This window comes from Podarcis gaigeae (genome assembly GCF_964106915.1).
Source record: "Podarcis gaigeae genome assembly, chromosome: 17".
In the NCBI taxonomy this organism is placed as follows: Eukaryota; Metazoa; Chordata; class Lepidosauria; order Squamata; family Lacertidae; genus Podarcis; species Podarcis gaigeae.
Genome location: NC_139694.1, coordinates 25,565,553 through 25,592,712, shown reverse-complemented (window position 1 = coordinate 25,592,712; position 27,160 = coordinate 25,565,553). Strand labels below are relative to the sequence as shown.

General features: G+C 42.8%; 1 protein-coding gene across 4 annotated transcripts in view; it reads right to left on the bottom strand.

Moving 5' to 3' along the window:
- CCDC171 (coiled-coil domain containing 171) overlaps nt 1-27,160 on the bottom strand; it is a 216,156-nt gene that overhangs the window by 64,113 nt on the left and 124,883 nt on the right. For all 4 annotated transcript variants that reach the window (XM_083718393.1, XM_083718395.1, XM_083718392.1 and 1 more), the window contains 2 exons: nt 25,657-25,711; nt 8,085-8,216 (listed from right to left, as the gene is read on the bottom strand). In XM_083718393.1, the coding sequence (XP_083574519.1) occupies nt 8,085-8,216; nt 25,657-25,711 (187 nt within the window). The remainder of the gene's footprint in view (nt 1-8,084; nt 8,217-25,656; nt 25,712-27,160) is intronic.

Genomic DNA, 27,160 nt, shown 5'->3' with positions numbered 1-27,160 from the left:
TTCAATCATAATAAAGGAATCAAACTGGATGAAGGTAAGCTGATAGGTGTAAAAAGAAAAAAAGAAAAAGTTAAAAAGAGGGGATCCCAGAGGATGTGTGGAGAATGTGGATACTGAGAAGAAATTTAGCAGGAAGAGAGTACAAAAGAATTTGTAAAGAGGGGGCTTTGCCGGGAAGAATATACTTTCTTTGCAGTTCGTTTTCCTACAGTGATCTCTCTGCAAAAACCACATGGAGCTGCATTAATACAAACTAAGCACGGAAATATTTTAGGGATTTTTCATTTTGCAGAGAAACTTCCCTGTTTTTAAACATATTTTAACCTACAACTTTTAAAGCAGTCGAAACGTCGAAGTGCAATATACCTTCTAGGTAAATTTCTTAGTAGAATTGTAAGTCGTGTCAGAATCTCCGCCCCAAACCTATATTTATTTTTTTGTGAATTGTGGAAACTAGAGGTGACCTATCAGTCAGCTGTCACTGCCCATGTCAAGTGAATATCGACTATTTTTGCAAGCAAATCTCAAAAACAATAAGGATTCAAATTTGTTGTATATTACATAAAGCGGGGCGAGGTTTGGAATATTTCATGCTTCTCTGCATAAGTGGTCTTACTAAGTGTGGATGTGGGGAAGACAAAGGTGGCATACCTTTCCGCAAAGACCCTCTTCTCTCGGCAACCTCCAAATTGTAAGGCCAAAATATATCTTTTTAACTGGAAAACCTTGTTTTACACCATACTTTGTCGTATCAGATCTCACAGCGGCATACAGGAAAAAAATTTAAAAACTGAAATGAAGTTCATTTTTCTCCTAGTACACCTACAGAAAGAGGAAGTATGTGGATGGGTGCAAATATCTGAATGTCCAACTTTCTTTTCCACCTAAGCAAATGAGATCTGCAAGTCATGGGGAGGTGTGTGTAAAAGAGAGGGGTAGAAAAGGGGGACGGGACGGGGAGGTTTCCCCTCCTTTGATCTGATGAGTTGCTCTTTTAAAAACTGCTTCCTTGCAATGGTGTGAAGCAAGCAAACAAGTGATATATATTAAGCTTAAGGCAAATCACCATATGCAAATTTGTCTCTTTTTTGGGTGTTACCTCTCTTTTTTTGTAAGTATACGTGGTGTAAGTAGCCACTCTGTACTCATGTCTTCAGCAAGAATAATGTTTTCAAAGGGAGCTGCTTAACAAGGATTGCGTCAAAGCGTTGATCGTGAAAACGTGTGTATTTTACATGCCTGCAAAAAGCCACGGTTTGAATGGGGTTGAATAATGAGGAGTTCTGCCACCTGGAAAAAGCGCGGCTTTGCCTTCAAAAGTACTTTTCTAAGACGCAATATTTGCCACGATGTTCCGAACAGACAAGAAACAACATAATTATCTTTGTATTTGTAGATAGATATTTTCCCTTGGGCCCTGAATGCTTTCCGCTGTACTAGTGCTATTGAAAGAAGGAAGGGGGGGTTAAACGTAGTAGGAACCTAACATTTCAAGCTGCATTTTATCTTTGCCCAATTGATTAGAAGAGCAGGCAATTTTGCCTCTGTGCCCAATACAATATGATAAACCATGACTGCATCATACATGGATACATAATTTACATAAAATAAATGGAAGACATAAGCCCTTTATAAATTTATAATGATTATACTCTATCACTCAGAAGCGACGTCAACACTCTACTCTTGCTGCTACAAAACGAATAGTACCCCTCCTTACATTTGTATAGCAGTTTTCAAACAAAAGAATGCTGTACCGGTACAACAACTGTAAAATTGCAGGCAGCGTGTCTGTAACCTGCCTGCACCGGCATGCGCTACTACAACTCCTGATGTAAGGAGGACCAACTGTGAGGATGGTCCATGATTTACACTTCCACTCACCTTCTCTTTTCCCTGCCTCCCTCACACCACAATTCCTTCAATTTTACGTCCTGAAAACCAACATCTTTCTGCCAGATGTTTGTGAAATAGGACACGGTCAGTAGAACATGTGGACATCTTAAAACCCAATTCTGAAGTAACGCGATAGGACTATTACAGTGGTCCCTTGGTTCTCAAACACCTTGGTACTCAAACAACTTGGAACCCAAACACTGCAAACCAGGAAGTTTGTGAACTATTTTCAGAAGCCGAACGTGCTCCATTTTGAGTGTTACGCTTCCGTTTTGAGTGTTACGCTGAGGTCTGTCTGTTTTTGCTATTTATTTTGCTTTTTTGTGTGTATGTGTGACTGTGTGGAACCCAGTTCAGCTACTGATGATTGATTGTGTGATTGCAGTACATTGTTTATTGCTTTCATTTTATGGATCAATGGTCTCGTTAAGATAGCAAAATTCATGTTAAATTGCTGTTTTAGGGGTTGTTTTTAAAAGTCTGGAACGGATTAATCCATTTTGCATTCCTTTCTATGGGAAAGCGCACCTTGGTTTAGGAACGGACTTCTGGAACGGATTAAGTTTGAGAACAAAGGTACCATTGTATTTTTGTTTATCAGTTTCGTTTACATTTTGTTTTTATGTATGCTGTGCCATCCTGGAGGCCGGACGACACAGAACGAAACATTAAATGATGGAACGTCTTCCTTTCTCCCCATCCCATAGCGCACGCTTCAGTATTTTACTGGACTCTCTTCAATGGGCCTGCACGGGCCATACATCTTCCAGTAAAAAGGAAGGGAAGCATCACTGAAAATGGGTTTTACCTGTCCCCCAAAGAGGGCAAACAGTAAGAGAGGGCACTGCGAACGGCCTGTGGGCTTTTATGTTTCACACCTCTGAGCACGGCAGAATTAGTTTTATATGCTCCTTCCGGAGAAAATCACTAAGGACTGCAATAATCCTTCTACTTAATTTTAGCAATCATGTTTTGACATGCAAATAATGTCAAAATAATTGAGTCACTCATTATGCCATTTATTAGTATTCCGTCCTTTTGCTGCAGCTCTGTCATATGAACACGAGGCAGTGATCAATTGCCCCACATGGTAACTCCTTCATCGTACAGTGGCAATAGACAAGAGCTGTCACTATGGTCTTTTTTGACACCTGATAAAAACATTTGGTTGGTTTGTTTAGGCAAGCCTGTCCAAACATGCAGACGCTGCCAGGTGTTTTAATCTGGTTTTCGTTTCTTGTTGGTTTTAGTGATTTTTGAAGGTTATAATACTTGTTTTTAACTGTTGTTGTTTTTCCTGATAATTTTATTGTTTTGTTCCGTTTGAAAACAACTTTGAGGTTTTTATTAAAATCAAGCATTATATAAATGTTGCAAAATAAAATTATTAAACGAGCTTTGGAGTCACTCCAGAATTGCAGCGGTGTCTGATTAAATTTAAAGCTTTCGTCATATAAAGCATTTTATCACTTTAACTACTATCCGCTACTGTGGCACAAAGTTAGATTTAGGCTGCCATCCCATCCACACTTAATAATAAAAATAATAAATTTTTATTTATATCCTGCCCTCCCCTCAGGGCGGCTAACACTGAATATAAATACAGTAAAAACATTAAAAACAAAACACACACACACAAACACAAAAACAGTTGATTAAAATATAAGTTAGAATACAGTTTAAAATGCAGCTTAAAATGCAGCCTTGTTTTAGTGGTAGCATATAGATCAAAGCTATAAGGGGAGAAAACGTCAAATATTCACTGGGGCCATTTTAGTCCCTTACCTGGGACTAAGCCCCATTGAACTATATCTGATTTACTTCTGAATACACATGCACCGGACTGCGCTATTAAGCAGCTGCTTTGCCCAGTATCAGAACTTTAAAAACACATATCTTGCTCTGAATAATTAGTGTCCACGTTTATGTACTTTAGGACTAAAATACGGGGTCCTTAGTTGTTTCTGACACGAGCTTAATGAAGTAAATTGCCTGAAGAAATGAAACATGATATTTAAACCATAGCGGAAGAATACATTTCACAACAAAGAAAAAAGCTCTGTGAGACACATAAAAACAATGCCTATCATTTATACCAGTTAAGGGCTTACCAGGATTTGTAACTCTCAACTGAACTTAATATCATCTGCACATCCATGCACTTAACTTATTGCCTAACTGGAGAGGTCAGTGTAACCCACAAGGATGAATGTCAGCCATTTAATTACGTGGCAGAAAGAAGAAGAAAAGTGGAGCCACAGAGGCTATCCTATGTCACGGCAGCCTTTAAAAACTAAGACCGGTTCCCTATCTGCCCCTGAGTTCTGCTTCTTGGTCACACTATAGTATGCTAAGATAATGAAAGACCTGGACAGAATTGATGGAAACTGGCGTGGGCAGATGAAGCCCTCATTGGGAAAAAATGTACCGTACTTTTCCGTGTACAAGACTAGGTTTTTGTTTTTTTATTTAAATTTCATGCTAAAACGTGGGGGTCGTCTTATACATGGATAATGCATAGGGTGGACGTTTGATTGGTTGCTTCCGTGGCTGTCAGTGGCTATTGGGCGTGTTATTGGTTGCTGCGTCAAGGGCTGGTGTTGATTGGCAGACGTTGCGGCAATTGGGCGGGCGATTGGCAGCTTCTGCCGGCGAGGGGATAGATGAGAGGCGGATTTGCAACGCGTGCGGGTGAGCAATTTTTGGCACCCCACCCAAAAAAAGCTCAACAACCCTGTGCAATCCCCCCCAAAAGCTCAACAACTCTGGGCAATCCTCCCCCCAAAATAGGGTCCCCCAAAATAGGGGGTCTTATACATGGGGGACTATTATACATGGAAAAGTACGGTATATATGATTAAAGGATTGTTTGAAAACCTATTTTTGGAGGGGTGTTTGCTGTTTTTAAAACTATGTTTAGCTGCTTTTAGGGTATGTTTGCAAATTGCCTTGAGTTATATGTAAAAGGTTATTCATAAATTAAACAAGAAGAAATAACAACAACAACAACAACAAATGCAAGTAAATTTGGTATTTCTGTGCTGATTTGCAAGTGGGGAACAATACATTTAAAAGTGAGTCAGTTGTTCATTTGGAGGATAGTCGATCATGAAAGATTCCATACTTCGGGTATTAGGACACCCTGGCCACAGAGTTAATACGAAAACTTTAAACTGAAACAAGACTGGGAAACAGGTAAAGTGTGTGCATGTGAGTGTTAGAGGAGAGTAATAGGAATAAAGAACAATTAAATAAGAATCACCTTTATCTGGTTTAACTAGGCAATGACCCAATTGAAAAACCTTTATTTTCAATTGATTATTCCGATTTCCTGCTTCTAAATCTTTGGAAGGGACTCAAGCAAAAATGATAGCAAACCACCTGAATAGAGGTCCTCCACAGTTTTTAGACATGAAGAGAAAGCATGACTAACACAGGGTAACATCCAATGTCAGCCAGAATAGACCCATTGAAGTAAGTGGAGTTAAGTGACTGGAGTCCATTGATTTCAATGGATCTACTCTATGATGTAATTGGAAAGAATCCATTATTTATTAACCTTGACTTTTTCCATTCCGAAAAGGTTTTTTTTGTCAATAATTATAAAGGTACTTTGAATAGCTATGTAATACTAGGGGGAAAATACATACCATGTAGATTTCAAGCCACAAAATACACATATAGAGCATTTCAGTGATAGCCTCTTTCATTTTTATACCATTTTGATGTCGGTTGTGAGCACAATGGAAAGGAAGACCCATTGAAATTGGCTGCAGATACTTTCTAACAGCTGTGCTTGGGGTTAGGTTACTTGTTCCTATTTTTAAAACTCTGGGGCATAGCCACCTGGAAAACTCCACAAGCGACAAAGTCAAAGTATTTTATCTCGAAAGCGAAAATTTATACATGTCACTCAGCATACAGTGTGGACATTCCTTTCGCCCCAGGGCTGTTAAACTATCAGATTGGCCGATAGTTTACCTAACCAGTCTGGAAGCATGAATTTGGGTGCTTGCAGGAATCAGAATCACGAGGGTCAAACTAAACACGATGCTGGGGATCTGTCATTTTAGTTGTGAAAGGAAGCTACAAACAACCCTCAGGAACTTTCCAGCACTTCTGTGCTGGGGTGTGTGTGCATGTGTGTGCCATAACCCTTTCAACCCCATGCTGTTTTCCAAATTCAAATCTCTTCTAGTGTGTTCTAGTGTCTTCTAGTGTGTGAAATCAGCCCTGAGTGCTCACTGGAAGGACAGATCATGGAGCTGATGCTTTGGCCACCTCATGAGAAAAGAAGACTCCCTGGAAAAGACCCTGATGTTGGGAAAGACACAAGGGCACAAGGAGAAAGGGACGACAGAGGACGAGATGGTTGGACAGGGTTCTGCCCCACATGGGGGTGCCCATCGTACGCATAATGTCACATGGCACAATGGGCCTGTTAGACCCTCCCATGGCTGTGACAAGCCCCATTGGGCCTCGTTGTTCCATGTGATGCCACATGAGTGACGTGTTGGATTGCCCTGCCAGCGCCGCCCCCCCATGAAAATTTTATGGGTGCCTCGGCACCCACAGTCCCACATAAATGACACCTGTGGTCATATGCTCTTTCTGCCACTGCTTTGGCCAGGACGACTCACCTGAGCACATGCACATGCTTCAGCAGGGATAGATGGCTGTGCTTTAAAGTAAGAGCACAGCTCAGCTCCTACACACGGTGGCTAACCTGCCATCTTAAGTTATCCAAAATGCATTTGCTCAGACCTATACAGTGGGTGGCACTGTGGGTTAAACCACAGAGCCTAGGGCTTGCCAATCAGAAGGTCGGCGGTTCGAATCCCCGAGACGGGGTGAGCTCCTGTTGCTCAGTCCCTGCTCCTGCCAACCTAGCAGTTCGAAAGCACGTCAAAGTGCAAGTAGATAAATAGGTACAGCTCCGGCGGGAAGGTAAACGGCATTTCCATGCGCTGCTCTGGTTCGCCAGAAGCAGCTTAGTCATGCTGGCCACATGACCCGGAAGCTGTACGCCGGCTCCTTCGGCCAATAAAGCGAGATGAGCGCCACAACCCCAGAGTCGGCCACGACTGGACCTAATGGTCAGGGGTCCCTTTACCTATAGATTTCATATGGAAGGGCCCCCATGGGTGGATAGGAGACCAGTTTGGCCCTGTTCCTCATCAGTGCCCAGCATGACTGACCATGAGTGCTGGGCTTGTATATGACACCAATCACAGATATCCTGATATCACACAAAGCTGATATTCAGGCCCATCACCAGGCCTAAGACTCAATCTTTGCATTTCTCTATCCAGTTATGGGGCTCCTTACTCAAGGCACACCATAGCACCTCCATAGCAATGCCCCAACCGTCCCCAGTACAATATTCCCATATTTTTGATCATCCTACCACAACCTTGGCATGCCCAAGGCCAAGGTCCAGAAGTTTAAGTTCTTTCTGATAAGGGCACTACTGTAACTTGGTTAAGAATGAATCCATTCACAAAAACACTTAAGCACTTAAGAATTCTTGGATCATTTATATGAGGCAAGAAGATAAGTTGGGGCTTGCACTCCGTTCTAGAAGGGCTGTTTTCTGATTCCGATGCCTTGACAGCTGCATCCATTGTCTATTTCATTTGTCAGAGTACTGTCTTCAGCCGGTGCCAGAAGGTGTCAGAAAATGGCTAAAAAGATCAATAACGGTAGAATCTTTCTCAGCCATTTGAACTGCCCCAGCTGCGGTGAAACTAAGGGACTCCAACACACCCCGCTTTGTAATTCTTTTCTCCTGGGTGACCCATTGCTGATGCCATCCTTAAATATTAATCTAGGGCACATTTCTTTTCTTCGAAAGTGATGTTGAGAGAAATACTGTTCAGAACCCAACTTTTTAAAAAGTGCAAGGCATTTTCTTTCCCTCCTGACTGACCGCAGTGATTTCTAGGTGTGGCGTGCAACCCTTTTGTTTGCTAAAATCTTTTCTACAGATCCTTGATACTCAATTTGGAATGCGAAAGCGTTGTTCTAATATAACGATTTCAGTCGAGAACAAGTTCAGAAACTTAATTTTGTTAATTACATGCCATTACATTTCTGCTTTTATTTATAGCAGCATCATCATCCTTATTACTATTTTGGAGTTTTGGAAACCCTTTGCTTCGCAAAGAAAGGTTATTTAAGAATCTAACCTGGAATGCTACAACCTCTGGCCCGCCCTTTAGCCCTTCCATCGCAAAGGTCTCCAGGTGCAACTTAGGTAGCTGCAGGGTGAAGTCATTCCTGGTTGCCGCAGTCCGTGACAGCGAGATCTGATCTCTGACCTAAAAGGGAAAAAACAGTATCAATGGTAATTCCCCTTCAGACACATTAACTGGGATGAAGTGGGTCCCCCTGAGTCCACTGAGTGGACTTGCATTGATCGCTGGACCTGAAATCCATGAATAAATTTAGGACTAATTGATTTTTCGTTGCAAATAAATCTCTAATTCAGAGTGCTGGGAGAGAATGTTAAGAAGAAAAAAAGCATATCCCCTTCTCCAGACTGAAATGAGAGGGGAAGGAAAGTCACTAAAGGCTTCTCATCCGAACAGTACACAAAACTCTACAAACACACAATTTGAGGTCAAGGAAATCGCAGCGCAAAATTGTACGCAATAAGCATCCTATGGATATCGCCATTATTGCCTGCTTGGTTAGCAGAGAATCGCCATCTGCCCCGGAGAAGCAACACGCCACCAAAATATTTCTAAAACAACAATTGCTTTGACATTCATACAATGATCTTAAGCCTTTTTGCAGAAAGGTCTTGATTTTGTTCTTTTGTTGACAGTCAGTTATGTTGCAAAGCTCCCCAAATATACTTAACAAAGAGTATTTTTTAAAATGTCGCTTGGTTAAGCATCTTATTAGCAGCGTGATGATAGGTTCCTATAAAAATAGCAGGTATTCACTAACTAGCAATAGGCTCCAGTACAAGTAGCTAGAATCCGTTTTCTTTTCCAAAGTCCAAGTAGTTTGGATTTAGTATTCCAAAAGGCAGAGTTTAAAGAAACAACAACAAACCGCTCAGCGCTGTAAATGAGATATTTCCATACATATGTAGATAAATACAACCTCATGCAGTTGGTCTTGTACTGCCACCTTCTGTCTAGGTGGGAAATCCCTTCGTTCATTATGTGTTTGGTAAAAGGAAAAAGTACAAAATCGGGGGGGGGGGGGAATCACCAGTTCCCATGCTTGTGTTTATATTAATATCCAAACAAACAACAATCCTCAACACGTTTATTGCTACTGTTCTACATGCTGAATCCTGACTCACATTCCAAGGCAGGTAAGCGAAAATGAAAGTGAAAACTTCCAAATTCCTCCAGCGTGGTTTCTCCTTACATATTTGATTAGCCATAGTCGTGATTAATTAGGGTGGCTATTATGTCCGGAATTTCCCGGACATGTCCAGGATTTAACTGGCAAAAATAGCGTCCGGGTGTGTGTGTGTGTGGAAAACATTAGTTACAGATAGGTAGCCGTGTTGGTCTGCCATAGTCAAAACAAAAAACAAAAAAAAGTATCTGAAGAAGTGTGCATGCACATGAAAGCTCATACCAAGAACTAACTTAGTTGGTCTTTAAGGTGCTACTGGAAGGAATTTTTGTGGAAAACATGGCAACCCCAGATTAATCCAAACTGTAGCACACTCACTTCAAAACTCAAGGGTTCAAATTTGGCTTGCTTCAAACAAACAAGGTCAAGGCTAGTCACAATGGTCAGGTTTGGATGAAACAATAAGCTGCAGCCATTCAAATAATAATAATAATAATAATAATAATAATAATAATAATAATAATAAATTATTTGCAGACTGATAGGAGGAGGAAAGAGGACTGAGGAACGCATGTGCCCAGGGCTCACCTAGGCTGAGTCCTAGGACGTATTGTGACATCAGAACATAGACAGCGGTCATTGAACAAACGATGATTTTTCTTTGCAGTTGTATTGCTTCATAATACACAAAAGTGGTCACTCTGAAACTGCACAACCAACTGGCAATCTTTGGTCAGATTTTTTAGGATGATGGGAACCTACGATAGTAACTTGGTCAATATCTAGTGCCCATCGTCTGTAAAGCGAGGTAAGAAATACCGAAATAATAACTTTTCTATCTGTCTCACTGGTTCGCTGTTTGTGATGTTTTATTTTCCTTGTTCTTTTCAACTGTCTTGGTAATCGAGAAAAACTGTAGCTATTATCTATCCACCTAACTCAAAAAAAGACTGCACAATGGGGAGTACCTCTGAGCAAACGTGCATAGGATCTTTTCATTAATTAAAAGCAAAAGATCTTTACATACGACATAAAGCTATTCCTTCTTTTCTTCTACAAGGGGTCAACTGTAACACTTTTAAACGACTAATATTCTGCCTTGTTCTGAAAATAATAATAATAATAATAATAATAATAATAATAATAATATCCAGTAGCTCAACTGGACTGCATCATCCTGTACTCCAATATTAATGTGCTAATATATATCTTTCAAATAAAAATTATTCCCAGGAGCGGCAAATGATGCTAAGTACTTAATCTTAAAATTGGAAAAGGAAAAAAAATCAGGTAGCACCACAGATGACAAATAAATACTAATTATGGATCTAATTAACATACCCAATACTAATGAACTAGGATACCTTACATAAAAATAATACCATTATGAAAGCCAATGTGGACACTTCAAATTCTATGTGATATTTCCTTCTACAAGTAATCCTATTTTTAAGAACAGCCAAATGCATGCATAAATAAATAAATATACATGCATGCTGTCCGTACAATGTACAAATGTTAGGTGAGATTTTACAGATTTATGGGATACACACGCATACATTCTGTGCTTTAGTCTATGGGAATAGGGAGCTTTACAGTTCCCAGGCTGACCTAAAGAATTCCTGTCAATACCTGTGGCTGCCAAACTTATGCACTATAATGCAATTTTTATAACAGCGTAGGTCCTTCATGCATCCACCTTTCTGCTCATACTGTTCTGGGTTCAGGATGGAGAGCCCAATGGAACAAACACGGTCTCGGGGGTCTTCTGTCAGCATGTGTGATTTTGTTCAGATGTTAACCTTAATGCAAACATGTTGTTTTCACCATACCTCTAATAATACACATTTCACTGGATTTGTTCTGGTTCATATATGCTAACATCCCAGTTTCTCATTGTAGCCAATATGCACACAGATAAAAGAAAACATTAATGTGGATTAAGGTACTAAGAATTTATCAACATCAAACCCACCAGTGTTTTTTTTTTCCCTTCTACCCTTCTGAACCATAGTCAATAGATCTAAATATTTTACTGCACCCTGGCCAATTCATTGTTTGATGTTTAAAAACGCACCCAGAATCAAAGAAAATTTATTAAATTTGAGCCCCCAAATGAGATACTATTAGCTTTGAAAGTCAAGTTTAACTGCGATATTGATGATTCTCTTTTTTCTGTGACAAAACCCACCAGGGAAATCCCTGATGTCAAAGTACCAAAGCAGATTGCTAATACCGAGGCGAGAGGGAAGGGGAGAGAGCACGGGGAGGGGCGGGGAAGGAAAGAGAGTGAGAGGAAAACAATATATACACTATGTAGGCATAACTCCGACATCAGTTGGTTCTTTAACCCCATCCCTGTCTGGTTTTGTTCTTTGCCACCAGGGTATATAACATAAGCCGGACAATAAGGCAAAAAAACAAACAAAACCATGCATATCTTTAAAATGCAACCACTGTAATAGTAGCTCATCATCAGAAAGGAATGAGATCATTCCTTAGATATAAACCTCTGGACACCATAAGCCCCAAGCACACACTCCACTGTTTTTAATTACTTTTGATGGAAATGGCGGTATTTTCCCCCCATTCACAGTATACATAAAACCCAAGAATGCTTAGCTTTTGTGTGTCTGTGTCTGTTAGTTGTAAGTGGCATGTATTAAAAGCTCACAAAACCTTTATGAAATGAGGGGAACAGAAATGCTTTGCTTGCATAATGTTTCTGGGTCAAGAATGGCCTGATCGCATGATAAAAGTCTGTAATTTTATCAGGACAAGCATATCTGTCAAGTGTCCCTCATTTGGCAGGACAGTCCCTTATCCTAGCGCCATTCCCGCTGCTGTCCCTTATTGATGATGTCCCTTAAATAAGCTACTGAAGGTAATGGGGCCCTTTCTATCTTCAGCTGTCCCTTTGTCAACAACAAATTGTTGCTTTTTTGTGTTGAATATATGCTATATGGTAATTTATGGACCTAATAGGTATCTAAAGCCATTTGTATGCAACAAAAATTTATCCACGCCCCTCGTATAGCAGATTACCGTTGTCCTTTACTTCTCTACGCAGATGATGCGGTACTACTCTCTTACTCCAGAGTGGGTTTAAGGAGGGCACTAAAGATTTTTGCGACATATTGCCATTCTAACCATCTGTCTATCAACCACACCAAGTCCAAAGTACTGATATTTTCAAGGAGTCGAAAACTTTATTCATGGAAACTGGAGGGCATGAAAATCGAACAAGTACATAAATTTAAATATTTAGGAATTTATTTTCAATATAATTTAGGGTGGAAAGCGCACGTTGAATATCTTCAAAACAAGACAAAAACCCTATCACATTCCCTCCTCCGTTTTTCCTACTCTGAGGGGGCCTTATTCATCCCTGCGGCCTTGAAAGTGTATAGCATCAAAGTGATGGCCACAATGGCCTATGCATAAAGGGTAATTTATGGACCTAATAGGTATCTAAAGCCATTTGCATGCAACAAAATACATATTTTATCAAAGTAATTGTTGATCCCTTATTTTGGCTGCTGGTCCCTTATTTTCAAATCTGTAAGTTGACAGCTATGGACAAATTACTTGTTGTGTACTGTTGTAACAAGTGTTCTCTCCAAATTTATTTTCTGCACCATGAAAATAAATAAATAAAAACTGTATTTATTTAAAAAGAATGGCCCTATCAATTTAACTCTCGCCCAGTTCCAATCTGGACTAATTTGGGTTCAGAGGCTAGCACAGCAGAGAGAAGGGAGCTTTCTGGATTACACTAACGCCCCGGTATCATTCCCATTACGTCACCTAATACAGTTTTACCTACAGTAATATTTGCCCTCGGCTGTGAATAAACTGCCAACATTTCCTCACAGGGCTGAGATGCCACTTTACCACAAAACTGGGTGCAAGCAAGTTCTTTAGGCTGTGGACAGACGATAACTAGTTTAAGAACTGAAAAGGACATCCATTCTGAAAATCCTATGGGATCAAATGCTCTGGAGGATATGGGTGCCGTGGGCAATGATGGCCTATGTCATGCAGGCTTCAGGTCACTGAAAAGCTGTTTGTCTGATGGAGGCCAAAATAAAGAAGGATGCAACGGAAAGGCTCAAGCAGATACTGTGCTGATCCTCTACCCAAATGAAGGAAAGCATCGTCCGCCATGGTGTCAGCAACAGCTGCAGCATTCCCCTTGTTCCTGATGTAAATCTCCCCTCCCCTCTTCTTCCAAAACTTATTGGGCCCACCCTGGATAAAGGGGACTTTAAATTTGTTCCGGATTAAAGTTGAAAATGAAGCCCCACTGAATGTTTACTTGCACCTACATTCTGGAAGCGAAAGGGCGTTAGTTCTCCGAGGGAACAAGACAAAGAAGCTCTCAAGGGTTACGTGGGACGGGAATTAAAAAGATGTTAAAAGGATAGTTTGCAATGAAAAATATCTATTAGATATTGCGTGCAGGGACAATTGCCACAAGATTTATACAAACACAAAAAGGGGAGAGATTTTGTCGGAGAGTCTGCTGTAGCTGCGAGGAGCACCTTTAGGTGCCAGGCAAAAAAACGTTCCTATTTAACAAGGCCTTTGGTTGATTTGATTGGCATCCTATGCCCTTTTAAAATGTGGAGGGTTTTTTGGGGGGTGTTATTGGGTTGTTGTATTTATTTTGATTATATTTTTGTGGTTTTATATTTTGATTTTGTTCTGTGAACCGCCCTGAGACCTCCGGGTATAGGGCATCATCATCATCATCATCATCATAATAATAATAATAATAATAATGCTGATGCTTTAATATAATTACTGGAGATCTTTTTATTTTCACATTTATATACAGCGGCACCTCGGGTTACAGACACTTCAGGTTACAGACTCCACTAACCCAGAAATAGTGCTTCAGGTTAAGAACTTTGTTTCACGATGAGAACAGAAATTGTGCGGCGGTTGGTACCTCAGGTTAAGAACAGTTTCAGGTTAAGAACAGACCTCCAGAACAAATTAAGTTCTTAACCAGAGGTACCATTGTATTGGCGGAAAGAAGTGTTCTCCAAGCTGAATTCCAAGGACAGTTTTTAAAGCTTACACACACACACACACACACACACACACACACACAGCTTCAGATTTTTGCAGGGGAAATTGCTAAACAGGAAACTCATTTAAAATCCCCCCATGAATCCCAAACTAACCCAGGGGAGCAGGTCAAGTTGCCATGGGATACAGATATTAGTGGAATAGCATGAGAAGCTACCATAGGGGAACAGTAACCATACAGTACCTGTAACCATAGGTGCCAACCCCCTGGGGCCCTGGGTGCCTGAGCACCCACAAAGCTCCCCATGAAGGGGCCGGGCACCTACAAATTTCGGCGCCAGGGCCACACACGCTGCATGGCACCCACGGCCCTGGGCACCCACTGTCAAGTGGCCATGTTGGCACTCTTGCCTGTAACATAAATGGGTCTGTGTTTTAAAAACTCAGCCTACTGAGGTGAGGACCATTGTCCCATCTTGCTCTGTCAGCTGAACCACCACCTATTTGTTGTTGTTCTTAGCAACGAACGGCTTGGATGAAACGATCCAATAGGAGATTAAAGTCTATTGACAATGAATACCGAATAATACGAATCAAACATTCTAGTCAGTAGACTGGGAGTTGCCAATGAGGTGGCCTGTGGGCAGATGTTCTCCTGGCACTCACAAAACCTCAGGCTCCCCTCTCCTCCCCCTCCCCCTGTTTTAATAATCACTGCCCCTTTTGTCATGAGGCAGTGAGGGTGGCAACTTTTTCCTCCATTGAAAAGTACATAGGAGCTGAAGGAGGACGTCGGAAGATTGGCGCTCTTTCTCACTTCCTTTTTCAGCTCTGTGTGTTTTTCCAAGATGCAGACTGATTCTACTGGATACAACTTTTATTTGAATCCCTTGGGAAAGCAAAAAAAGAGCTCGTAGGTGCATGCTTTCTCTCTGTTTCTCTGCCTGGGGGCTGATCTGTGGGGCTGGGAAGAGAAATAGCCAGAGCGGGTGATACCCACAGCACTTTGTCAAACATCCAAATCTCCCCATGGGCCTAAACCCCTCGTAGACTATTGACAGCAACTGGGCATTTGCTTTTAAGAAATATTAATATATTTTGGACAGCTAAATATAACCTTTTGATACAAACAAGATGCATATTTTGGAGATGAAGCAGACATCTACCCATATGCACTCATTTGTGGAGGAAATAAATATCCTTTGTTGGATGTGTGGAGTACTATTTTGCAGTAACTCCTTTCCTCCTTCAAAGAAGAACTAACAGTGGAGCAATTAGTTGCATTAATTATACCAAATTCACCATCAGGCAGTTTGTTGTTGTTTAGTCATTTAGTCGTGTCCGACTCTTCGTGACCCCATGGACAAGAGCACGCCAGGCACTGCTGTCTTCCACTGCCTCCCACAGTTTGGTCAGACTCATGTTGGTAGCTTCGAGAACACTATCCAACCATCTCGTCCTCTGTTGTCCCCTTCTCCTTGTGCCCTCCATCTTTCCCAACATCAGGGTCTTTTCCAGGGAGTCTTCTCTTCTCATGAGGTGGCCAAAGTATTGGAGCCTCAGCTTCAGGATCTGTCCTTCCAGTGAGCACTCAGGGCTGATTTCCTTCAGAATGGATAGGTTTGATCTTCTTGCAGTCCATGGGACTCTCAAGAGTCTCCTACAGCACCATAATTCAAAAGCATCAATTCTTCGGCGATCAGCCTTCTTTATGGTCCAGCTCTCTATGGTCGAGCATTCATTAGTTATACCAAATTCACCATCAGGCAGTTACAACAGTTTAAAAATCTGGTTTAGTATGATGGCTTCTGAAAGCGAACTGTTGAGGGAGGCTAAGTTGAGTGGCTTAATATAAAGCGATGGACTTGAATCCAAGATATCTGGGCTAACACTGTCACTCAGCCATGATCTTTGGTTACTATCTTTCAGCCTAAATGACTTTCACAGGGTTACGGTGAGGATAAGAAGGGTGAGGTGTGGAAAAGAGGTGTATATACAGCAAGGAGCGCCATCTCTATGGAACTGAGGCCTCTACAGCTTCCCCAATATTCACTGGGATGGAGCCCAGGGCCCCCACCCCAATCTTGAGGGGGCAGAGGAGGCAGGATACCACCCCAACGCAGCACAGCCTGGTGGGATGTTGACCCAGGCCGACCAGTGTGGCCTGGCACACAAACGTTGCATCAGGAGGTGGCCCAGTCGGCTTCCCCTGATGCGACAGTCATCATGCGTGTGATGGCACACAGCCCCCCGCAATGTTGGGCCCCTGTGTATACTGCCCAGAGCTGCTTGTTGGTAAGTGGGACAAAAATGAAAAAGAACAGCAGCACCGCCAAGTCCAAGGGCTTTGCTTCAGCCTCCCAACAACCATTTGAAGGGTATCGCCATCATCCCACCCATTTTCACAAATCAAGAGCGGAGGCAGAAATAGCGACTCCAAAGCCATCAATGGAATATTCACGTCTTTAACTTGGAGGACAAGGAGAGAGAGCGAAATCAACATGAGCCTACGTTTTTGATCACAGATAGAAAAATATCTGATTGGAAATGGGTAAAAATGATGGAAACAAAGAATTAAGGTTAATCTGGATATTTATGTCATGCCCCAGGCGCATGGGGCCTGATTCATGCACTGAACAAACTACAAGAGCATGATAGCAAGAACACATTCAATACTCCCCTGCAGCTACATGTTTCAGGGTAAGATACACTGTCTTCCAGGAAGCTCGTTTGCAAGCAATGACCTTCTCCTTGAGGAACCCCTGATAGGAATCTGAGGAACCCTGGAGTTCAGAGGAATGCAGTTTAAAACAGGTATACTAAAGGTTGAGGCGGGGTGGGGAGAAGAGAGTTGAGAGCTCACCATTCTTTGCAAACTCTGTTACTGAGACAGATCCTGAAAGCAATGCTTGAGGAATATTGCAAAAGTCGTGTTTCACGTCCTTCAGAAGAACAATAACATGCAGTTGTTGCAATTTCTCATGTGCTTTCATGTGTGTCTTCAAAGTGGTTCTAAACAGACATCTCTCATAGTAGGGTTTTTTTTTTTTTAATCACTCGTGTCTAGGGCACATTATTAACCAAGTTGACATATATCACTTAAGGGTTGACAAAGTATGGAAATCTTCTTCTCAAGACATAGTATTCTATTGGATGATGCCCTTTCTTTTCCTTTTAGCCCCTCCAGCTTCTGACACCCGTTAAAGATTTCCTGAATCTACCACCTCCACCTACAGGCAGCTCTTCAAAGTACTGCGACCAGCATTGCTTCTGGTTCTTGGAGGGCCGATTTAAGAAATGGTCTGAGGGATCGCTGCCCGGTTCCCCAGCACCTACGCTATGGGGTCCTCTCAGGGTTCTATTTTGTCCTCCATGCTTACTGCTGAGTGAAGTCATCCAGAGGTTTGGGGCAAGGTGTCCCCGATATGCAGGTAACACCCAGCTCAATTTCTGCTTTTCATCCCGTTCAAATAAGGCGCTTATGTGTCAGGGTCTGATGAATGTGCATAGGGTGGAAAGAGCCTAAAATATTATGTGGTGAATTTTCTTTAGGAATTGAACCAACTAACGACTAGGGTGTTGGACCCAAATTTTATGCAAAGCCTCAAACCATTTGGCGTTAGGTAGGAATTCTTCCCATAGATAAAAATTGGCTATTAGTCCTTGTGACTAGGTCCTTCCCTGCTACTTCAACCGTATGTTTTAAGATTAATTCACCTGCTTATTTTGCTGAACTGCTCCTTACATCAAGGGAGTGCTTTTGTCATGAGCAACCTTTTTCATGTTTGCTCACAGACGGTGGCAAATTAATCCTTAAGCGATTTGATGTAAGGTACAGAATTAATTCGGTACTTGGAGGTTACTGCCACAAGGGACGGGATGATCCGGATCATCTTAGATCAGTTCCCTGCTTGCATTCTACAGTATAGTCTCAAACACACATCTCCAGGACAATCTTATGCATGTCTACTTAGAAGCAAGCCCCCTGGTTTTCAATGGACTACTCATCCAAACCCTATATATTCTTAAACAAGCAATAAAAACCAACAGATTTTTAAAAGGATACATGTCTCGGCTGAAATGAAAAAGGGAAATTGTCTTCTATTTTAACAAAAGAAAGTTCAGCAAAATACATAGCTCAGTCAGTAGAGCGTGAGACTCTTAATCTCATGGCTGTGGGTTCAAGCCCCAGATTGGGCAAAATATTCCTACATTGCAGGGGATTGGACAATTTGATCCTCATGGCACCTTCTAGCTATACGATTCTATAATTTCATGAAACACATTTCTGGGAGGGGGAAAGTCTAGAATTTTAAAAAATAAAATAGAAACATCAAACCGAAGCTCAATTGGATGAGAGATTAATTTGATCCAGGCCCTTTTAAGCAAACACTAAGTACAATGCCAAAGCTATTCTGTATTTGTGGGATGTGCACAAGAATATGTCCCTTATGAACAGATTTCATTGACCTTGGGCTGGAAGTGAACCCATGTCTGGATAAAATAATGGTTAACGCATGAACTAATTTCACAGTACTCCATGCAAGGATGTTTCCTTACTTAAGGCAAGGCGCGCGCGCACACACACACACACACACACACTTCATACTTTCAAAAAAAAAAATGAAGACAGACGGGCTCTGGCATTAGTTACTTAGATATGTCTAAGCTAAAAACAGTTTAACACATGGATATGACATTCTGCAATGTCTTATCTTTAGTTTGTCAAGGTTTTTAAATCCCTCTTGAACTGGAGTACCATTTTTAGCTTGGCTAGGTCAGAATGACAGTGAGCAATATGAATGATGGCACACTAGACAGCTATATGGACAGAGATGTCATCAGCAAGCCAGCTGTGCCAACACCTGTATGCCCTGCACAACTGATCTTTAGGAACACGGATCAAGGAAGCCAGGTTATTAGGAGAGCCAAACAAAACAAAACAAAAAGGCTGATTGAGGCATTTGCAAAATAAATGCACTAACACTAAGAGGAATTATTCAAAAGCAATGCTTATGTACAGTGTGGATAGATAGATGATAGATGATAGATAGATAGATAGATAGATAGATAGATAGATGATAGATAGATAGTTTTTTTTTCAAAATTCACAGCCCATGTTTCTTCCAGAAGGAGGAAAGAGTACTTATTGAAATATAAACATGCCATGATCCTAATTGAGATCAAAGCGTTCCAAATCGTGTTTCACATAGCCCTCATTTTTAAAGCAACAGCAACAAATGGGTGCTTCTGAAACTCTTAAAAATATTTTGTTTCCTTGTGGATTTCTTGTGTGTGTGTCTACTAGTCCGTTTCACCTGTGGCAGGTACAAGGTTGATCGACAAAAGCCAAGAATAGGTACAATGCATGCAACAGCCCCCTCAGAGTCCTGTCACTATCCTGTCAAGTACACCTGAGCCTTGCATTCCATATTTGTGATTCACAACTTTCCAAAATATGGAACACACAGAAAGGAGAGATATTTCATAACATCGTCAGACTCCTGCACAAAGCAAGCAGAAAGCAAATAAGTATCTGTAGGGCCCCTTCAAAAAACGAGGGTCCCCTGGCCTTTTTACTGAAAAATCTAAATGCGCCAGAAAAATCTATTACTCAAACATCGTTTTAATCTAAATCTCCAAATAATTCAAGTCCTTGGGATTGCTTCAAGGTTCAGCACAAATCCAAGTACATTGCTGGCACAATATGAATATTAAAAAAGCAGTTGCACTAGTAGGAGTCCTGGCGTCTCCTCTGTAAACATAGCGTATACAAGTAACCCTTCTGAGGATGTGGCCAAATTTGGAGCAATGTTCCCAGGCAATACGGATGAACAATGCTAGACTATAAACAGGGGCTGGCCACCGCCGCCACGGCTGGATTGTGAGCTTCCGGACGTCTCTGGCTGACGTCTGAAGGAGACTCAAGTCCTGGGCTGATCCAGCAAAGCCAGTTATTTGGCTCTTCCAATGATGTGCTGTTAAAACTATGATTCTCAAGATGGGAAGCGGCTCTCCTGAAGGTGATACTGGGATTTGCTGGTGAAGGCACAACTCGGTCCAAGGCTCTTCTCACAAGATCCTGCTTGTGAGAGTATACGCATTGGCGGCAGCCCCATGCAAGGCTTCCATGGTTAGAATTGTGGGAGGGGGCAGATCAGGACACCAACTGCTTATCCTGCACCCTCTGCCCTATCCCAGTAGCCCAGCCTACCACTGCTCACGTGTGGGGCGGGAAAGGCCCGAAACACCATGCCTTCTCTCCATGTAGGGTCCTTGCATGGTTTGGAACCTTGTGAGATAAGGGTTCTAAGACCCATAGGAGGCTTATGCACTTAGAGAAAGCCCATCGTTTCCACAACTTTTTGCAGATGTGTGCAGGGCTATGGGGCAGGTAACAGGGATACGATTGGGGGGGGACATGACTTGCAGATGTGGCTTTGAACACCTGGATAGGAGGAGCAAGTGTCAGGAGATGATGCCAAGGGGAATGTGCTCGCTCTCCTAACTGTTCCAATGACAGCTGACGCTGCTGGCAGACAAATGGAACCAATGCCTGTGCTTTCAGGCCAGTTGCGCCTGGGCTCAGGTTATGTTGCAGGTCCTTGTAGCATTCATTTTAAAGCAAACTCAAACCCCCAGTTACTTCTCTGAATAAGAGGAATATAATACCTCTCTCTAGGAAAGGTTGTCAAAACTAATGCGAGAATGCGTACTCAGGTGTCTATTTGTCGGCATTCATCTGTCTGGGAGTTTGGGGAGGGGTAGTGGGGGGGGGCACTCGGGTGGCCCTGTGGTCTAAACCACCGAGCCTCTTGGGCTTGCTGATCAGAAGGTCGGCGGTTCGAATCCCCGCGACGAAGTGAGCTCCTGTTGCCCAGTCCCAGCTCCTGCCAACCTAAATAGGTACTGCTCCAGTGGGAAGATAAACGGCGTTTCCGTGCACTGCTCTGGTTTTGCCATAAGCAGCTTAGTGATGCTGACCACTTGAACAGGAAAAACTATCTGCGGACAAACGTTGGCTGTCTCAGCCAGTAAAGCAAGATGAGCACCAGAACCCTAGAGTCGTTCACGACTGGACTTAAATGTCAGGGGTCCTTTACCTTTTTTAGGGGGGGGGACACACGCATGATGTGATCCTTCTGGGTAGTTCATCCACCTTGGTCCCCCCACTGCACCGTGCTCTCACCTGTGGCTCTTAGAAGTTGTCGTCATACGACAGCATACTTCAACTGGTTGGCTAGACCAGGCGAGGGGAGCTGATGGGTCTCAAACCCTCAGTGAGTTAGGGACTTCCCCTGCATATGAAGACAGGCTGACAGAGGCCAACAGTGGATCCAACAGTCAAGAAGGCAGTTTCTGCACCTTCTGTAGAGGGAAGTATAGGGGCAGGTGGGGCTCATCAACCACTGGGAAGGGAGCCCATCTAGGAAAAGGAAAACTAAACCTCTGCTGCCTTCTGGCTAAATTGTATTTATCACATACTGTATTTAGCACATACTGTACTGTATTTTTCTGTCTATAAGACACCCCCATGTATAAGATGCCCCTACTTTGGGGGACTCAGATTGAAGAAATGGGGGGAGATGTATCCGTGTAGAAGACACCCCCTAATTTTTGACATTATTTTTTAGGGGGGGAAACCTAGTCTTATACATGGAAAAATACGGTATATACTGCAGGGACGTGAATTTGGAAGGATGACATGGTCCTCTTTAAATGATGCACTAGGTACTTAAAATTATGTGGACACTGAGAACTGAAATGAAACAGTTTGCTACAGACCATAAAACCACTAAGATACGGTACTAAATCATATCTGTACTGATCAACTCTGAACTAGTTCACCAGATAGCTATCTGGTCTCTCTCCATCCTCTATCAAATTTGTTATGTACTGAACAGCAATTTAACTCTAATCTTCTCATCTGTTGTAGACTTACTTGGAAGTAGCCCCGCTGATCCGAGTGGGACGTACTTCTAAGTAAAAATGTATGAGATTGAGTTGCATGAATATATATATATATATCAACCATGAAGAATGCGTATCTGAAGCCCACAATTCCAGCTTTTGTGAACTGTAAAGGGAAAGCGAAGAGGCAGAAGCTGCCATGGAATAGTCTGGAACACACTTTATCTAGGAAGGTAAGGTTTTCCAAGTTCACTGTTGCATCAAAAGGAAACTTCTTGGAACAGGAGAGAACAAAAGGAGACTTGAAAGGTAAGTAGATCTTGGGAAGACCTGAGTGGTAAAATATTTTGAATTGACTTAAGTACAACGAGGAAAGCCTGTGCTCGTTTTAGGAAATCAGTAGCAAGGACAGTGGTACATATAAAATGGATGGAAGGGGTAAGCAGGAATAGTTTGGTGCAAGTGGGAAAACCACAAAGACTTGGGAATTCCTCACAGTGCGGGGATTTGGCTAGCTGAACCTCAAAATTTATTTAAATGCTTTGGGGTTCTACAAATTCTCAAGCCCGGTGACGTCAGCTGATGGGAGGGTGAGCCTGGTTGCAGGAAAATGGCTTTGCAGGCCAAACTGGACCCGCTTGTGGGGCAAGACGTGTGAACATGCTGAAGGTCTGTAATAAGTACTGCTCCAAGTGTCCCTATTTTCCAGGGATAGTCCTGGATTTCTGAAGCTATCCTGGTTTCTGATTTGATCCCAGAATGTCCCGCTTTTCCTTAGGACGTCCCTAATTTCATCGGACAAATGTTGGTGGGTATGGTAGGATGTCCCTATTTTCTTTGGAGGGTATGGAGTCATGCAACCTCAGAGCCAAGGAGATAGCTAACTATACCACCTTTAGAAGACATCTGAAGGCAGCCCTGTATAGGGAAGCTTTTTTAATGTTCAGTGTTTAATTATGTTTTTATATATGTCAGAAGCTACCAAGAGTAGCTGGAGCAACCCAGTCAAATGGGCGGGGTATAAAGAATAAAATTATGATGATGATTAGGGAATAGGACGTCCCTAATTTCATTGGAGAAACGTTGGAGGGTATGGGTTATGCAACCTCCGAGCCAAGTAGATAAGTAACTATACAACCTTTCCCTTTCCTATATTACAAATGAGACCATCAAAACATGATAAAAAGTAATCTATTTAGCACCAGTGATTTTTCCTAAGTCTCATTCTGCTACTGCAACTGCAGGCCTTTTTCCACAATGGAAGGTCTTAGAGCAAACTCTTATCTTTCTAAATTTTTGCGGCTATGCTCTCCTGCTGTTGTTATAAAAAAAGAAGAAGAAGAAGCAGTGAAAAAGCATAGTGCGCATTAATATTTTAGAGTAGCAGTTACCTTTCTGGCCTGATTTTCCAGACTGCTCACAAGAAAGCAACCACCAATATAATATTTATTTTATCTATTTCATAAAAGAACCCACATCCCGGATGCTGTGTGCTCTGATAAGTAATTTAAAGTAGAACCCCAAAACACAGAAAACACAATCCAGAAATCAACAACATTATAGATCAAAGAAGTTAACCCCTCTAATCCCTAGGAAAAGTTAACATTGAGCTTATAATCTATTGCTTTAGTACAGACAGGTGTACATTAGGTATAGCTCCCCCAAGGAGCAGTTTTTCCTCTAGTGAATTGCCCCCATGGTCCAAGTTCACCTTAAGGGGAAAGCTGTATTCGATGCATGTTGCTGAGGACCATTCAACCACAAAGGAGCAACATCTGAGTGGCTGTGGTCTGGGAACTTTGAAGTTGCTCAGTCTCCTCATATCAAGGGTGAAGGGGAAAGAGTTCAGGTGTTTTCAATCTTGCACAGTTGGGAAAATGTGTTGTTGTGGCATGGCATTCCTGATAGGTTTGGCGATGGCAAAGAGAGCAAGAGAAGAAGAGGTTTAGCTGTGCGACTTGGCCTGAAACCACCTATTTGTATCCCTTAGTATGGTGTCAGATGAGCTGTGCCATGAGTTGGACAGCACAAATAAATGTGTTGTTGTTTTAAAGAATGGGTCGGCAAACTAAGGCCTGTGGGTGGGCTGGATCAGGCCCAACTGCCTTCTAGATCCGGCCCGCAGACGGTCCAGGAATCTAGGCAGCCGGCATAGAATGTGGGCACAATGGTTTTTGAGACTCAGCCAGTGTTGGGGGTCAAAAGAGAGGCGGGCGGCTGCTCGAGCCAAGCCCCTTCTCCATCCGCCATGCACGCAGCAACCTTTTCTTCCGGGGGGGAGGGAAAAGGAGCCACAGTTCGGATTTCCACCATGGAGCTGCCGGCGACTGACCTCAGGAAAAGCAGCTGCAGAGGTAGAGGCTCGGAGGCACCTCAGGAGCGACGCCTGCCCATGTCTGTGGCGGCGGTGCTGTCCACCAGAGGAAGCGGGGAGCGCCTGGGTGGCTGCACTCCAAAACAGTTCTGCGCTCTGCTGGGGAGGCTGTTTGTTAGCTACACGGTGCATGGAAAGGTAAATAGCCGCCGCCTTGTCTTCCCTCATGTGGGGAAAATTAACTTTTTGCTTGAGCAGCCTGACTTAGCGTGGCCAATGGCTTTTCCCTTCAATCACGCATGAGCACACACTCTCCAGGGCTGACAGGAATGGCACACTTACCTCAGTCCCTCACCCTGCCTTAAAAGGTAAAGGTAAAGGTACCCCTGCCCATACGGGCCAGTCTTGACAGACTCTGGGGTTGTGCGCCCATCTCACTCAAGAGGCCAGGGGCCAGCGCTGTCCGGAGACACTTCCGGGTCACGTGGCCAGCGTGACATCGCTGCTCTGGCGAGCCAGAGCCGCACACGGAAACGCCGTTTACCTTCCCGCTGGTAAGCGGTCCCTATTTATCTACTTGCACCCGGAGGTGCTTTCGAACTGCTAGGTTGGCAGGCGCTGGGACCGAGCAGCGGGAGCGCACCCCGACGCAGGGATTCGAACCGCCGACCTTTCGATCGGCAAGTCCTAGGCGCTGAGGCTTTAACCCACAGCGCCACCTGCGTCCCAAGAGAAATAACAACTGTCAATGCGTAAAACACAAAGGAAGCAGCGTAGGTGTATGAGGGAACACCCCCCCCCCAAAAAAATTACATTTGGGCAATGTTGAGGTTGGTCCCAATAAGGGTTTTGCCAAAAATATGGATCATAATCATGGCAACATATAGTCCGGCCCCGCACAAGGTCTGAGGGACAGTGGACCGGCCCGCTGCTGAAAAAGTTTGATGACCCATGTTTTAACACATCATCTTGACCAAGGTAAGCGGCACTGATCAAAGCCGGGACTTGAGACATGGTCACATTTTATCATGACATTGTTTTTCAAATGTGGCCATTCCAATGACAGTGTTTCTTTTAGTACAGAAAATAAAATAAAAAAGTAATTCAAAAATACTATTATTGAGATACAAACGTGACTGGGGTTGGGGGTCAGGGAGTGAGTCAAGCAAGTTACTCACATTCTGAAGGTTGGCTTCTACTGATTTCATATGGCCAGCGATTAATTCTTTGTCTCTGTTGAAGGAAAGAAAAAAGAAAACAAGAAAACAACTCGTAACAGACACTGGCTAGCATGTTTACAGTCACAATTAATGTCACATCCATTAGCTTTGTCAACAGCCTCAAGATTTGCTGTCCTTGGATAACTCTGATGCAAGTATAAAATGCTTAGCTTAGGTAGCTATAAAGAGACTGCCACAGGCAACACTTTCTCTTCTTTTTCTTCAGCAGACTGAAGGTGAAGCATATGGTGCTTCCTGTAGAAAGCAGATTGATAAGCAAGTCTTGACAAATTTCTACTGTGGGGGCCGATAACAGCTCCACCTACGATTCTACACTGGACAACATTGGATAGGCTCCGAGTCTGTCTAGTATTTGCTAATGAGCTGCTATGGATGCTTCCACAAATTCAGAATTTAATGCTTGTGGCTGAGGATCATCTGGATCCTAGTGTACCTAGAAATGTTGAGAATAGGGTATATCTTTGGGCAGAATGGACTAATATATTCCTAATGTCATCTCATGCCTAGCTAGGTGTGTCAAGAAAGTTGAAATTTCCAAGCCATTTAGTTTGTCACTTTCGTGACCGTGAGTTGTGGTGAGATTGCAATGTTAGTTTTCATTCTTTGTAATTTTGTAATAATGTTGTATTTTTAATTGCTATAACCAGTCCTTTGGCAGGTAATAAATTAACATTATTGTAGTAGTAGCAGTAATAGAATAGACTGATAAGTTTACTTTTGAATCCTGGGAGAAAGGGGTTGAATGTCTGAAATGAAACAGCTAGGCTGATACAGTTAATGTATGTTTTGTGAGGGTTTCCATCATGACAGCTGAGAATTTATGTGGATTCTTTTATATGGGTCAATTTGATCAGAAAGCGTAAGCTGTGGTAGGTTATTTCTGCCCTTTTCGGCCCTTTGTTATACAGTGGTACCTCTAGATGTGAACGTGATCCGTTCCGGAGCCCCGTTCGCATCTAGAAGCAAACATAACCAGCGATGGCACGTCTGCACACACACGCGTCGCTTTTCGCCACTTCTGCGCATGCGCATGACATCATTTTGAGCATCTGCACAAGCGCCAAAACCTGGAAGTAACACGCTCCGTTACTTCTGGGTTGCCGTGGAGCGCAACTTGAACACGCTCATCCCAAAGCACATTCAACCTGAGGTATGACTGTAGTCCAATGATATGTCTGTAGGATTTTCAGAGTGAACTTTGCAATTTGTTAGGTCAGGGCAGTTCAAACTTTTCATACCAAGTGGGCCACAAGAGTACTTCGCCACGGAACCTGTGGGCCACACACTGCCTCATTGCATGCAGGAGGGGAACAAAGCCAACCTTTGACCCCAACCCCAGCCTTGCGCTGCCTTCCCAAAGCCAGCTAAGCAAAGTGTCGGACTTTGGGAAGGAGGCACAAGGCTCTGGCAGGGTCCTAGAGCCCTCCCCCTGCCTCCTTCC